Raw genomic sequence first — 16,019 nt, forward strand, 5'->3', positions numbered from 1 at the left:
GTGAAAGCAGCCATCCAGCTAACCAAGTTCTCAAGTATGTGAGAAACAATGTTTTATTTAAAAATTAGATGCGCTAGCCAGAAGAAAAAAATACAACCTCGCCATTCCAAAATATAAAAATCCCTTAACTGTCTGACCTTCTCATCACTAGGTCATGGTCCTGCCACCAGATAAATCTCTCCTATCTGTCCATAGACTGCGAGTTCAATGTTGCTTGTGTTAGTGACAGTGAATTTGGGGCTGAAAAATGAACTACTGATGAGAACTCCTGTTGAACCTGTATTGTTTGTTATTCTGAGGCAAGGATCTGGCATGGGCTAATCCAGCACTTCAAAGTTAACTGCTCTTACTTTGTATACAGAGCGTCATAGCGGAGTGGCGTGGGTGATAAGAGAAATAAGGGACTGAGGGTTAGGATACACTGGGAAAATGGGACCCTGTTGAAAAACTCTTTGATCTCTTTAAAGTATTTTCTGAAAGCAAGAATCTATCAAAAAGGAAATGCCATTTAAAAGGCTAAAAGAAACAGCTGACATCCCCAAATTTGTTTTAATCTGCCCCGGAGAATATTATTTTTAAAGATGCGTTAAGTCAGTGGAAGAAATACTTGTCAAAAGAAGGGAAATTAGAAAAAAAACCAGAAAGGTCATCAGAATGGAAAAGTGGTTCTTAAAGCCTCTGCACACCATTCCTTTCCCTCCTAACAATGAAGACAAGGAGAAGCATCCTTAAGCAGCTATGGCCAATTCTCAAGAAGAATTTGGGGCCACATTAGTCATTGTCAGGGATGTAGGCATATCATCTGCCTCGGTGCTTCGAAACCATCACTGGAGGCATCTTGGCATGCCCAGCAGCGTCTGAGGAGGTGGTCTTTCAGCCATGATATGGCTTGTTAGCCAAGATGTAGTGATTTCCTGTTTTTCTGATTCCTTCACAACCTGATATGCCATAAGCATCACCTTTCCCAACAGCACTGTACAGGAGGTTCTGAAAATCCAGTCGTCGCTTTACTTGTCTGCCCCAAAATCAAAGATTGTAAATTCGTTGTCTGTCTTTGGAAAGCTTTGTCTTACTGAAACTCCTTTCAAAAATACGACTTCAGCTCCTGAGTTCCTGAAAGACTGGGGGACATTTTTACTCTCTGAAAGGACAGAAGGAAGCACTCGGTAGTATCGGAAGCACCATCCACACCACAGGGAGATGCAGTGAGCTCCAGTCTGCTCGTTCCCATGGGCTTCAGAGAGCACCGACAGCCTTTGGAGAGGGCATGGCTTGGATTGCTCCCACAGGACTGAGGCGTTCTGTTTGCCTGCAGTTTTCTCTATGGAAATACCGGTTGAGTTCCTCGCTTACCACGTGCTGGTCAGAGAAACCCCTTCTGGTCCCATCAGTAGGATCAGAAATGATGTTTGCATCTAAGCAGGGAAGGTCAGATCAAATCCTTGTGAGCAGGGGGGTGATGAGGCCCAAATGGTTTGCAGAGGCCACCTCATCACCCAGCAGTACCAAGGCATGAGCCAGTGTCCCTGTCCCTTGCATACAGGTCCTGGTGTGCAGCATGGCACAGGGCAGTCGGTGCTCAGATGAGTATTTCGAGCTCTTTGATCAGCTCTGATGCTTTTGGCTTTTCTGTCTTGCTGTCCCCTGCCCAAAAAGTAAGATTTTATTGGACCTGGGAGCCTTGTAGTTGCCCAACTCTCCAGGACCAACCAGGCCTGCTCATATGCGGATCAAAACACAACTGAGATGCCCATGAAGTGGCCAAGCCTAGAGAGCCTGAAAGGCTGGGAACTGCTGCCCAAATGAAAGCAAAGCTTTCCTCTTATCGCTCGCTTCCAAATCTAACCAACCAATTACACATTAATTAAGCTTTGTTTGAACATAATAGAAGCTTTGGCTCCGTGTCAGTAACTGCTCCATGGTTAAGGGGATTGGATAGTAATAGAATAAATAAATAAACAAGAGATGCTTATTCTAACAGTTCATTTTAAAACAATTTGTGAATATCATGTAGAGATAAAATGTGCCTAGCATAAACTTAGCTAAGCAATGACTGCTTCATTATCAGAACAAATAATTCACTCGCACATCATCTTTGAAGCTTGGGAGGGCTACAGAATTGTGCTGCTTGTTTATTTTCCTGGCTTTTACTGTTTTTGCTACATTTCATCTGCACAGAGCTGCAGGGAGGGATTGAGCCGGGGCTGTGGCAGTGCAGTGCCAAGCCTCGGTGACGCCAGCCCTGCTTCTGGTCCCCAGAGCCAGGCTCGGCCTCTCTGCTCTCCCCAGGGCATCACCCTGCACTTCAGCCCCAGTGACCAAGGTATTTTAATGCCCTATCAGATGTTCAGCTCACACAGGAGTGAGACACCGTAGCCTTTCTCCTGTGATTGCTTTCTTTGAGGGCAGCTTCCTTGTGTGAATGTAAAAAATGATTTAAGTTTTCCCCTCTGAAGGGCAGTGAGAGCTGCTGCCATCGCACAGTAGCACCGTGCCCCTGCCAGCACAGGGAGGGAGGTAGGAACGTGTCTGTCAGAGCCACTAAACCCAGCAGGGAGCTTTGAGGGGCACAGGAGACCAGCAAGATGGTGCTGAGGAGTCTGGATGGTCCCTTCTTGTGTACTAGTGGGTTAGACACACACCTTGTGTGGCTGTCAAAAATATGAGCATAAAGGGGAAGAAATTGGTCCGGTTCTGGACTCCCTCACTCCAGAGATGGCATCATTGTTCGTACATTCAGGGCATTTGATGCAGCCCCTGGACACTGTGTCTGACCAGGCTTTGGGTCCGAACAAAAGATGATGAGGCCAGGAATTGCTGCTCTTAATCTCCTGATTATCAGTGACTTAAACTTCACCTAATAGTTGGTTTATCCCATGCTGCACATGTGCCCCATCCTTAACCATGCTGAGCTTCCCCCTTCGCACAGCCGCAGCAGGGCTGCAGCCGCCCTTGGCGCAGGAGGTGTCGCTGAGGATCAGATGCCACCTGTTCGGACACACTCCCCGGGAAGCCCCAGATTCCCAATTTTTGTAGCTGGTTTCCACCCAGTGAAGCTCTCACCCAGTCTGGAGTTGTGCGCGGCAGCGGGAAGGAGGGTGAGTAAAATGTGGATCTGCCCGGGTCTTGCTTCAGACCTCCCACCAAAGCCAGGCTGAGCTTTTCCAGAGCTTGGCAAGACCTTGGCAAGTATTTATTGCGGCACTGGGATATTCTTCTGCCACCTCTGGTCCCTGAGCAACAGGCGATGAAGCAAGCTATTGTCGGGGAAAGCTGGCCGAAACGAAGCATCCTCTGCGGAGACGCCCATCCGCCCGAGAGCTCCTGCCTACAGAGATTTGGCAGAGGGGCCGGTTATGCAAAGCTACTACTGAGCGTAGAGCCCATGGCTGTGAGTAGCTCCATTGACCTGTAGTAAATTTGGGGAAGCAGGCAGGTTTTTGGCCCCTTCCCAGGGCTGATGGGGAGCTGTATAGACCCACTGTAGGCACAGCCTTGCTCCCAGGAAGGGCTGGTGCAGTCCAGTGTCTCTGCCATGGTTTTCTGCTCCCCGCTTTCACATGGGACATTTAATAAAGGCCAGGACATGATATTAGGTGCTTTCTCTTGCCTTTTTTTTTTTTTTTTTTTTTTTTTTTTTTTTTTAATTGAAGCTCTATGACTGCATTTTCTTGGATGCAGCTCTTTGGTTTGTCATGCCTTCCCACCAGAAATGCACAACCCATGTTTGTATCGTATTGCAAAGAGATATTTACCAAATGAGTCCCTGCCAAGGGGTTGAGAAATATGTTTTCATTAAGAAAATCAAACTGACAAGTCCCTGGACAGCACATTAGTTGCGTTTTGGTTTTTTTTTAAGGCCAAAATGCAGCAGCTAATAATAATGATGAAATGTTCATGCACAGCCAAATTACTAAAATCTACCCCATGTTTTCCTGGAAAAGAATGCAGACAGTTGGCAAACCTGGTTGTAGCTGGGTCTGTCGACTGCTGAGTACAATGCTACCACTGCAAGATAGCGAGCGGTTTGCAAGTTAAGCAACACCTTCAATCAGATGTGAGTCCCCATTTGTTATCCTTGAAGAATTTCAGCTGTATATATTATAGTAGTACTTTGGCTCTTTGTATTTATTTTAGAGGACTATACTAAAGAACATTATAAACTCAGGCATGTCCATGCTATATGAACTCCATATGCTGAAGCTTAATTTTAAATGCCATTAAAAAAGCACTTAACATTTACAATATATCAGTCCGGCTACTTTAGCAGCTTGGATGTACTACAGTAAATGAAATGATTGAGAAAAAAAGAAATTCAGAAGCTAGATGTTATAAAAATCCTCGATGCAGGATGTTCGCCTGGTACGATGCAGTGACTGTCAAATCGTGTCCATCTCATTGCTGGTTTTTAATCAATTTCTCCTCTTTTTTGTTACATTTTTAAATGTCATTTTAAGACCTATTTTTTTTTTTTAAAAAAAAACCCATCTTGGCATTCGGGTTGGATTCCTTATGCAATTTTTTTCAATGTGTGAATTGGGCTGTGTATTCGCAAATTGAAATGTCCTACTGTATTTATCCAGGTGCTTACCTGTAGGAGGACAAGGTTAAGAGGAGTGCAGAGTTTATGAATGAAAATCAAATATGGACATTGGTAAACCACCCCTTTTTAGTCCCGGCTAATTACATGGTAAACATCTGGAATTTATGCAGGGCGGTTAAAGGAGCCAATTGAAATGATTTCGAACAGGGCCCATTTTGTTGCCTTCTCGCCAAGCAGCGACAAAATGGTGCTGCAGACCTGGGCCAGCTTGGCTGGGGGAAGGAGGGATAAAGGGCAAGGGGCAAAGTGTCCTCGACCTCCAATGGAGAAATGACATCAGAATTTGGGTCATTCTTAATTAAGGTAGTTACAATTACTCCAGGATGTACCAATTCTCATCCTCCGTCCCGTTATGCCAGTGGGAAGGAGAATTTTCTGTTCCGGCTTGTTGCTTGAAGGTTGGGGTGAGCTAATTTGCTCAACTGACTTGTTTTTTTTTACTGGATGAGGAGGAGATTGGGAAGATGAAGCCAAGAAAATAGTTAGTCTGAGGACGTAAAGTGCCTGATCCTGCAAACCCTGGCTCCTGATGCAGTCTCGAGGGCTCTGGAAGCCCATGACAGTGCCCGTACCCATCTCCTTTGGATCACAAGACCAGACTGCAATGGTATATACCACAACCATGGCTGCATTAAAAAGTGTTCTTTAATATTGGAAAGATTCTTTAGGTACTTAATATATATATAAACACTCTTTAATGATACAGTGGTTTATGGGACGATCCCAATTTGGTGTTGGTTGCTACGTGTCCGCTAAAGTCAATGGTAAATCAGGGAGACCGGCGCGTTTATCAGCGGGGAACACTGCCGTGCTTCTGGCTCAAACAAGGCTTAACAGGCTTGCTGTGAATTCGGGAAATTAGGGAAGGCCAGAGGAGGGTGGCTGTCCACACTACCACAGGGCTTAACCCTTCGTCTCCCCCCAGGCATTGTCAATCCTCAGTTTTCAGTCTGTGGCAGGGAACGCAGGTTCAGCCACTGTGTTGGGAGATGACGTGGTGGGATGTGGTGTCGTGGACATTGGGAAGATGTGAATGAGAAAGCTGTGTGTGCTTCATTTCTTCTGAACTGTCGTTAGACCTTTTCGCGCATGTTCATGGCAATAAGAAATCTACATTTTTGAGGCTGCCATAAACCATGCAGGGTGAGGGCTCCCTATCTCAGTCTCCTTTAAGCAGGGATGTGTGATAGGCCCCCCCTCTCCATCATATCTCTCTCTACACACACCTTTTCCTGGCACTGGCACATAAACCCCCTCTATATACCCTCATCCTTATTTGTAACCCATTTTGCACTGTCCCTGTGCAGCCCATGCTCTGGGGAGGGTGAGTTTAATTCAGGTGACGGATGTGCAGCAATAATGTTTTGTAGCTCGTTTGTCCTAGTGTGAATTCATCACATGGTGGCTCTGCCTTTTGAGGCAGGGCTCCAAGTTTCCATCAGTTCCAGCACTGCTCCAGGTTGCTGACTAATGTGTTAACCCTTTGCTTTTCCTAAGGAGGATGTTTCCTAGTTACAAGGTTAAAGTGACCGGAATGAACCCCAAGACCAAGTACATCCTGTTGATCGACATTGTCCCAGCTGATGACCACCGGTATAAATTCTGTGACAATAAATGGTAAGATAACATTTCTGTTTGCCTTCTTTTCCATAAGAAAATTGCAACTGGATCAACCGTTTGCTGTGCAAACTCAGAAACCCACATAAATACCTTCCCACGGGAGGGATGCCAACATCCCAGAGCTCTTCTTTTGTGGAGCAGCAATAGATACAAGGGCCAACAGCTGGAAGTTAAAACCAGACAAACATAAAATAAAATATTCTTGCCAGGGTGGGGGACTAACTGCTGGAACAAACTGCTAATGGAGGTGGTGGATTGTTCGTTTCCAGAGTGCTCAAGACTGGACGTCTTTTCAGAGGAGGTGCTTTAGGCCAAGTGTAGGTTACCTGGCTGTGTGCAGGTGTAAGAAGGTAAAGCCACAGCCTGCATTATACCAGAGGCTGGGCTAGATGATCTTAAAATTAGGTATCCACATGAGTGGAGAAAAGTTTTAAATTCCTTTCTTTTATGGTAATATTTTGCTTTTAGGCCATCAGCTATAAAGCAAGATGTAGGGTGGTTTACTCAAAGCTCAAAGCCCTGGTTCAGCCATGCTGATCTGGCAGACAAAGGGAGCAGCAATTCCCCCTATCACAGTCCAATGCCAGATTCAGTTTAGAAGTTTTTTTCTTTTAATTTATTCTTCCTCTGTAGTTTCTTTCTCTTCTGTTATTCTTCCCTTCCCTGTGCCTTTGATAGAAAAAAGTTACTTACCTGAGAGGCAGCTATGATTTTTGCTTTCTGACGAAGGAAGAATGTTTTTTTCTTTTTTGATTTTTACCCCCAAATGTGCCCAGCAGCCTCCCTCACTGCGACTGTTCACTGTGCTTTTCCCAAACCCTTCCGCTAACCACTGCCTGGTGAAAAGACGAGCAATGGAAAATTTTGTAGTCATCTTAATGGGAACGAGCCTGGTGACATTCTATAAAACAGTAATAATTTACTTGCACATTAGGGCTGCTCTAGTTTAAAAAAAAAAAAAAAAATCCCTTTTCCACTTGCTTTTGTCCTGAAGTGCCGCTGGGTAAGAGGAGTGGACTGAGGGCCTCTGTGGTGTGGCGGCCACTTTGTGTTTTAACCATTAAGCCCTAGATGATGGATAGTTGTTAACTCTGTTTAATTTAGCTTTTGCCAGCCCTAGAGCTGTTTCCCCTTCTCATTTTATTGCTGCTGGAAAGTCACTGTTGGTTTTGGTAATATTGCTTTTATTGGTGTTTTATAAGAGGAGAACAATGCGCAGTAATGGAGGAGTTGCCATTAAGTGATGTCTCATGGTTGGGTCTTGTGTCCATGAGAGCTGGTGGTGCTGGTATGGGGACAAGGGGAGCTGGCAGAAGGGTACGAGGGGCAGCACGGTGTGCCAGCATGCAGCCATGGAGCAGCGAGCAGCCCCTTCCCACCAGAGCTGCTGCCCGGCTGAGGTCTGCAGGAGCCCTGCATGGCTGCGGAGGGTGCATCCACGCCGGTAGCTGCTCCTGCTCCTGGGGGAAATGTGTGAGACCACCTCCCTTTGCAGAATGGCCTTTGAAGGCTTTGTCCTCTCCAAAAACCCAGACGAGATTTCCTCCTTGACCGATGCCAGCACAATTGCCGTGTAGACACGCTGCCCCAAGGAAATACCACGTGGGAACAGAGATGGGGTTCCTCTGCCAGCCTGCGATGCTGAAACGAGGAGCCCTGAAACCCCCATGAGCAGCAGGAGCCTCTCTGAGCCCCAGTGCCCCAGCGTGTCCCCCCACGGCTGGCAAGAGGGTTGCTGGGTTGAGTTCAAGGACAAAACACTCTCCTATGTCTGGCTGGTAAAGGCTGCTGAGGTGATGCAATCTGTAACTGCTGTGTTTGCAGGATGGTGGCCGGGAAGGCAGAGCCGGCCATGCCGGGGCGGCTGTACGTGCACCCTGACTCACCGGCCACGGGAGCGCACTGGATGCGGCAGCTGGTGTCCTTTCAGAAGCTAAAACTCACCAACAACCACCTGGATCCCTTTGGACATGTAAGAGAGATGTTCTGCAAGGGTTTTGGTCAGAGGCGGGCCCGCGATGCCGAATTTGTGTCTGGACTGGGATGCTGGTTGGGATGTTGCAGTTAAGAATGAGAAGCAAATTTATTTTGTGCTGCCAGTGCAGCTGGGTAGGGGGTGTTTAATATTGAGGGAGGCGGGGGGCTGTCATGGCTGCCTGCTTGCTTCCCCTGCTCTTGGGAATGCATCCTCTGACTCGCTCAGTCGTGTCCTGCTGGATGCCACCAACCTTTTATTTTCTGCCCAGGAACTTTCCAGGCAGAGCTGTGGGATTTTCAGCCCGGCTGTTGCTGCGTGCGGTACATACAGCTCGCAGAAACAGGTTGCATAAACTCATTATTTTCCAAGCTGGCTTTGGCAGCCCTATAAAAGATGAAGTATTTTATTTGGAAAATCTTGATTCATGTGTATTTCGAATGCAGAAGTGGGAAGCGCACAGTTATCATCTACCACAGTGCATTTGATAACTTAGCACAAGGGGCCCTTCCAGCCTGCCAGGCAAACAAGTGCTTAGGTACTGCACTTGAAACCACGGACCTGTCTGGTTTGCACTGTCCGAGCTGGAAGTCACATAACAATAAACAAACCTGACTGGCTGGAGGAAGGGAAGATAGAGTTTAGAACCCTGTTAGATTTAGTGCCATCAGCTCCTCCTAGTACCACAGGTAAGAGAATCTACTTTGTATCATCAAATGTGGGTTTTAATCTGGCAGTCTTTAAGCAGCAGCAGTTTGGGGGGGTGAGAGGGGCTGTGAAAAGGTCCTGAAGAAGGGTACAGAGGGGGAAAGGGTGTTGCTTTAAGTCTGGCTTGAAACGATCATGCATCAAGCCTCTAAAGAGCAGGTTTTTGCATGGAGTCAATCGTCCTGATGCCACCTAAAGCCGTACAGAAAGTGTGATTCTGACTCAGCTAAATCAGAAGGAGCTTTATGGGGTTGACTGCAGAGGCAGGGTGACCCTACCAGCTTAAAACACTGCTAAAAATCCTGAATTTTTCGTTGTGTTCATAATTTTCTGTGAATTTCGAACCTTAAAAAAACAAGCGTGCCGATTCCGCGCGGTGCCGCAGCAGAGCCGGGCTCTGGCAGCGTGACACGGTGATAACCCAGCCCCGCGCGAAGCCGTCAGCAGCGCCGGGAACTGACCCTCTTCCCCAACCTACTGACCCCAATGAAACATGTGTGAACTTCAAAGGCTAATCAGGACCGTTTAATGCTGACGTTATTAATCACAGGCGATCTCACCCCTTCACTCTTCTTTAAGGGGGATAGCACCACGGAAATGAAAACAACTGCGTTAAGGGTCGCACAGTCAAAGTTACAAAAAGCCCACAAATGCTGACGCTTTGGCGTCTGCAGCAGTACCGACCCACTTGCTTTGCACATGGCATTTTTTTACTCCTGTGTTTTTCTCTTGGTTAACTGTGTAGCTTAATATATGACTGTTTACGTTGTAAAATGTAAACCGTAAAACATACAGGATGTTCGATGTGGCTGTAAAACAAACAGGATGTGCAGTGTTGGTTTTGCAACTTTAAACGTTTGCTTTTCCTGACTTTGTCATTTTTTAACTGCCATTTTAACACTGCATTTTAACAGGGAAGATTCCTGCCCATGCCTTTTAATAAACAGCCTGTTTGTCCTCCCATAAAGCAACCCTAGTGACACAGAGGGGACTCTGGTTCGTGTTTTGGGGCAATACCCGCAGCATGATGCAGTGGCCATGTTCCAGATGAGCCCTGCTCAGTCCCGACGTGCCGTGCAAGCCTCATACCACAGCCCAGTGAGCTCTGCCTCACGCTGCTGGGAAAGTGCCTAAAATGACCTGTTTTAAGTGTCGCTGTGCAGTTCAGGCACTGACAACCTGCCTGGCTAAATGGGATTTAGCCCCTTCTCAGACAGCTCCTCGTTAGGCTTCTAAATTAATCATCTGCTTTAGAGAAGTGGTACCTCACTTTTTGCTGTGCACACAGAGGAGACCTGGACTCTGCAGCAGGTGAGGGTGAATTTTCTTACCAGTTCATGCTGGGAACAGTTCTCTTGCTGTCGCAGGGGTGGCTGATGTCCCTGGGACAGGCAGTGCCTGCCCAGCACAGCACAGTCCTCCCAGCCCCGCCTGTGAAGGCATTACATTACGTGTAATAACAGCTTCTCATTTCTAGGAATTTGTTCCCAGCGATTGCAAACTGCCTCTTAAAGCTCCCTAAGAAAAAACAAGTCAGAAAACCCACAGGGTTTGTTTGCCTTCTCGTGCTCCAGCGAAGCCTGTCTGCCATTTCCTTTTGTCTTTGATTTTCTCCAAACCTCAAAACCCACGCGGAGCGATGATTTCTGCAGGCTGCCGCTGGTGCTTTCTTTGGTGTGCGGGCAGCTGCCCAGCCAGAGCTGTGCCAGCTCACCCTCCCTGGCACCCTCGGCCACTGTGGGTGCCCGCAGGTAGGCACTGAGATCCCTACCTGGTTCCCACCCTCCTATGCTCCAGCTCCTCCTGGCATCCCAAAATCCCAGAGCCCCGCCCTGCCCACAGCTCTTTGCTGTGTGGGAGCAATCTCCTCCAGCCCCTGCCGTGCTCTGATGTGCAGGGACTCGAACAGAAACCTCTTGCTGCTCAGGGGCAGGAGGGGCAAGGAGGTGGGGGAGAGGCGCACGACGAAATATCTTCGCGCTAAATATTCCTTATCTGGGTTGACGATTTTTTTGGTAGACATTTATATGGGGGGGAGGGGGGAAAGAAAGGAGCTCTTCCAGCTGCCCTGCCTGTTCACCTGTCAGTTAACATCGGGCGTGGGGAGCTGATCCTGGCGTCAGGCTGGAGCGTGCGTGGTGTTACAGGGGTCTTGCAAGAAGAACGTGGTGGATTTTATGGCCTCACGGTCGCAGACGCAGCTGGAGCACGACAGGCTGCTGGGCTCAGTCCCTGTCCACAGCCGCCCTGCGTGGTGTGTGGGGACACGCAAGTTTGAAGGGCGTGGGGCGCAGCTTCTCTGAGCCTGGCTCCTGGGCACCTAGGATCTCACCTGAAATATAAATGAGCAGAAATTTTGCATTATTTCAATGAATTCGTTGATAAATGAATCTGTGCCCTGACTCCATGCGCTGTAATACTTAATGTCAGGGACAAGCAGCCCCACGGAGTTCATAAAGAGAAGTGTAGGTACATTTGAGGCTTAAAATAAGTAAGTTAAACAGCTTAATTAATAAGCCATAGAGCTGAAGCCCTTGCTGCAGTCCACGGAATTAGGTTGAAGATTATTTACTGTGCTGGTGGGAGGGGATGGCTTACAGGCAGCTCTGGAAAGCCTTGCTTTCTGACACCCAGTCCATAAAACCCAGCCACCAACCTTTCCTTTTCAGTCTCAAAAAAACCCCTCACTCCTGCTTTTTCCACTGGCCAGTTATCTATTGTGGCAAATTATTAGTTAAGTCAGAGGCATGAGAGGCATTTTTCAATGCAGATTTTAAATAAGAAGAAAGTGCGTGCAGAGGTCTGTAATCTGTCTGCAAACCCCTTTGGTTGAACAGGTTTTGTGGCAGGTAAGCCTGTGCCCAGCTCACACACCACGGCCTGAAAATGTGGGCTGTATATTTTCCTCTTGGGGGATTTTTTGACCATGAAAGGCTTCTTTCACACCAGGCTTAACAACTGAGAAATGCTCATGTTGAGTATGGATTAAGAAATCAGCAGCCACTGTAATGTTTAGCTATGGCGAGGTCTATCTGATCCTAAAGAAAGCATTGTAAGCCACCTATGCTTAGAGTAAAATCTTAATTTATGTATTTTCAAAGCTTTACATGCAGAGATAATCAGCCTGATAGAGCCTCTGATTTATGCAGGGCTGGTGAGTGACAGGGTTAGTGATTCTGGCAGAGCTGATGCTTCTCTCTCTAATGCCACGTGAATAATAGGCAGTTACATATAGCCTGTCTGTGGAGAGAAAGATACTCTCCTAAATGCCAGCAAGCTGCTCAAGGGTGGCACATCACTTACCCATTCCCAGGGTATTCTGCCTGGGAAGCACCTGGCTGTGTTTTCCAAGTGAAAAATGGGAATGACTCCTTCATAATGACCCAGGTTGTAGCGTTGCAAGTGCTAACAGATCGGTTGGCTAATAGCAGCTGTAGATGATGCACAAAAATAACCTCTCCATTGGAAAGGGTAACATAATACTTGTATTTCTTTTGGAAGGTTAGTTCAGGGCATGTGGGGAAATATTGAGCGAGTCCTGACGAATAACCTCGTTGTGATAAATGCTTATGAATGGAATTCCACTTTTTTTCAGAGGTTTAAAGTATGTAAACAGCAGGGTGGAGGGTGCCCGTGAGGCAGTCCTTATGGCCGGGGAGCTGCGGGGTGGTGTGAGCAGCTTTCAGCCCCGGCAGGTGAGGGGTGCTCAGGGTGGGTGTGAAGCCACCGAAGGGGCACAGGGGGGTTTGCTGAGGGGCTTTGGCTCATACCCGCGGTGAGGTTGTTCTGCTGTGCAACTCATTTCAGCTAATCAGGTTTTTGTTGTTTCGCTGTTTGGGCTTTTCTTGATCTTCTGACTCAAGGTATTATTTAAACTGCTGAGACCGGCAGATTTTCGAAGCAAAAATCATCTCTTCTCTTTTCCACTTGCCGTGCTGAGCAGTACAGCACGAGTGCCCGAGGCACAGCGATGACACAGGTAGCCCTGATAACCCCGTGGCGCACACAGGCCCGCAGCTCTGGCTCCCCAAGACCCTGCAACTGCTGCCCTGGGCTTGAGCGGTGGGCAGAGCTGGCGAGGCTGCTGGGCAGGGTCCCTGCTCCCACGGGATCGTGCGGGGCACGGGGGCCGTCTGCCCCGCAGTGCCCACAGCATCGGGCGGCGTGCCGTGCCCGACAGCGACAAGCTCCTGGCCCAGCCAGCCCTCCTGCTAATGGTACATAATAATGTACATGAAGGTGCTTAATGTACCTTGAGGGGTGGCGAGGATGAGCAGCAAGGGCTAGAAACCGCCCAGCAAGGGTTAAGCAATGTCGTAAAACACAAGGGCTGCAGGAAAGAAGCAGAGGCTGTTGATTAGGGCAGACTTTAATTTGGGTTTTACACTCTGTGCGTGATAGATAGGGAGGACATGAGGATGCCTGTCAGGCGTCGGCAAGAGGACTGGCTGTGAAGAGCGGCAGCTCTAGGTACGGCCGTGGGGAGGGCTGTGGGTCGTAGCTCCTGAGCTGTCTCCAAAGACGTGCTGGCAGCACAGGAGACCAGCTGTGCTTGGATCTTTCTCCTGAGGGCCTTTTGAATGGGGTTTTCGGTATCCAGAGGAGTTAACAATGGGCTGGATGGCAGCTCTGAGGGAAGCCCATCTCACAGATGCAATGGAAGAAAACCTTGTCTTACTCTCAGGCCCCCTCTGCCCCCGATTTTAGGCAGGCTGTGAACACACAGAGCCACGTAAGGCCAGCGCTCGTAGGCGTGGGGTTATGCTGGAAAACGGCAGAGGAGCAAGCACATCACATCAGGGCTTTCTGCTTTTGCTGCTGTTGTTAATGACTCTGCTGAAATTAAACCTCTGCCAGAGGAATCAGCCTTTCTCATGGGCTTCTGCAGCCAGGCCAGCTTGGAAAGGGCGATAGCGTCACATCGGTATTTCTGGCAGGGTTCAGCTGGGACCAGATCAATTGGAAATGCTTTTCTTTTTTTTTTTTTCAGAATATATAAAGATGTTCCAGGGTGGGGGGAAAGGCAAGGAATAAATGAAGATTACAAGTGAAGGCTGTGACAAATAAAAGTAGATATTTAACTTAATCCCCCCTGCCCGATACAGTACTGCTGAGCTTGGTTATGTTACAGCCCTGTATCTACCTTGCTCCTTGGCTGCTGACAGTGCCTTTTAATTGCTGTAATAGACTTCATCTGCTTTTAAAGTGTGGGGTTATTTTAATTTCTGAGATGTAACCTGCTGAGGTTTAAAGCTGCAGGATGTTGTAGATGGTCTGTCACTTATGATAGCATTTTAAATCATATTCCTGGTTTTCTTGTCCCAAACCTGCTATTTACTGGCTTTACTCTTTAATGCTGATGCCTTTACTCTTTAATGCTGATGAGTTTGTTATTTCTTTCCAGATTTATTATTTGCACACTTGGTTTTATTTGATTATCACTGAAAGGCTTAATTTTTCCCTTACTCTTGGGATTTCCCTCTCATTTTTCTATATTAATTCTATTTTAGCATTTTTCTGTCGTTGCTCGTCAGGCACACTCAGGCACTTTCATTAGGTTAATGTCCTAGGAATCTTATGAAACCTTGGATTTTATTTAGATTTTTTTTTTATTTGTTTGCTTTATGATTTGCGGCCAAGCAGTTTCCTCACCGGGTGCTGGTATGAGGTTTATGTGCTGCCTCGGCAGCAGCTCCCTGCGGCCCTGGATTGCCTGTGGCTGAAGGGATGGGGCCGCGGCAGCTCCCAGGCAAAGTCCTGCCTGGTGGGAAGAGACGCAGCCTCGCTGGCTGCACCGCGCTCATCCTCACTTAGAGCAAGGCTGTAGTAGCTCTGTAGCAAGAGAGCAGTTTGACATCCTTATTTTCAGCTAAAAATGTCTTACATATATATTATATATATATCTATATCAGATTTCTTTTTTATGCATGTATATATATATGGTTTCTTTTATATATATGTGATTTCTTTTATATATATATAAGAAATTTATAATATATATTTATAAATAAGAAATATATAAGAATTTCATATATATACAGCTCTCCCATAACTAAACTAGCTTTTTTTCTTGGTCCATTTAGAACTTCAAAAAAACCTTTTGTCCAGCCCTAAATTTGAAGTCAATTTTTTTTGGAGCATCACTAAGTCTTCTGCTGAAAAACTGTCCATGAAAAGGGTATTTTCTTCTTTTTTGACCCATCCATTTTAGGAAATGTCTTTTACAGCTGATCTGAGAAATAGTGGTGTCCAAGTAAATTGTGAAGTCCAATGTGAAGCTTTACATTTTGTTCCTGCAAAAAAGAAGGAGCGGAGCTGAGTGCTCCTGGGGATGGCATGTGTTTCACAGGGGTGAATAGATCCAAGTGTGTGATTTAAATAGCTTGGTAAGAAAAGCCCAGTGGAGTTCTTGTTTGAAAAGATTTACATCTCTCCTGTTAAATCTTTTTGTTGTTACATTACTAGTTTATATGAGTCAAACGCAGTGACTTTTAGTGAAGTTTAACTAGAATCAGATCCTGAGACTGTTCTTCCAGTCTCGCGTGGGGAGCTGGCCTGGGGAAGGGCAAGGGAAGATGTCACAGCTCGCCAAAGACCTTTTGTGTCCCCGGGTGACACGAGGCCCCGCAGCAGCGTGGGGTGGTGCAGGGCGTGCTCTGCCCCCCACAGCTGGGGGTGCCCCAGCATCGCACATCTGGGCTCTGCCCTGCCCTGTCCTGTCAGAAACAAATGCCCACGAGCAAGCGTGGAGGTGGCCTTCTCCTCCGCCCCAAAGCTGTATCACAAGACCAGGGAATGCTGTGACGAATTTCAGCTGACGTTAGATGAAAAAGGACTGAGGAAAAAAAAAAAATCTGAGCTTTGGCCCTCTCGTAAGGAACAGTTTGTCTGAGCTCATGTTGAACCTTTTCCCAGGATTTTCCAGCCTTTCTTTCTTTTCTCCACCCCCCCACCCCCCCCCCCCATTGTGCAGATTGCCAGGACAAACGTGTGGGTTTGGGAGGCTGCTCCTCTGGCAGCCCGGTGGGGAGCAGCCTGGGCGGCTTCAGGGCTGGGGCGGGCTGAGAAGAGCCTCTTCCCTCCATCGGTGGGGGGCTGCGGCACAGCCCTGCC

The 16,019-nt window shown here is 47.5% G+C and overlaps 1 protein-coding gene across 1 annotated transcript in view; it reads left to right on the forward strand.

The window, feature by feature from the left end:
• TBX4 (T-box transcription factor 4) overlaps positions 1-16,019 on the forward strand; it is a 40,201-nt gene that overhangs the window by 12,190 nt on the left and 11,992 nt on the right. The window contains exons 4-5 of the mRNA XM_086475240.1: positions 6,101-6,220; positions 8,048-8,195. Of these exons, the coding sequence (XP_086331366.1) occupies positions 6,101-6,220; positions 8,048-8,195 (268 nt within the window). The remainder of the gene's footprint in view (positions 1-6,100; positions 6,221-8,047; positions 8,196-16,019) is intronic.

This window comes from Leptosomus discolor, chromosome 18 (assembly GCF_034619465.1).
Source record: "Leptosomus discolor isolate bLepDis1 chromosome 18, bLepDis1.hap2, whole genome shotgun sequence".
NCBI classification, from domain to species: domain Eukaryota; kingdom Metazoa; phylum Chordata; class Aves; order Leptosomiformes; family Leptosomidae; genus Leptosomus; species Leptosomus discolor.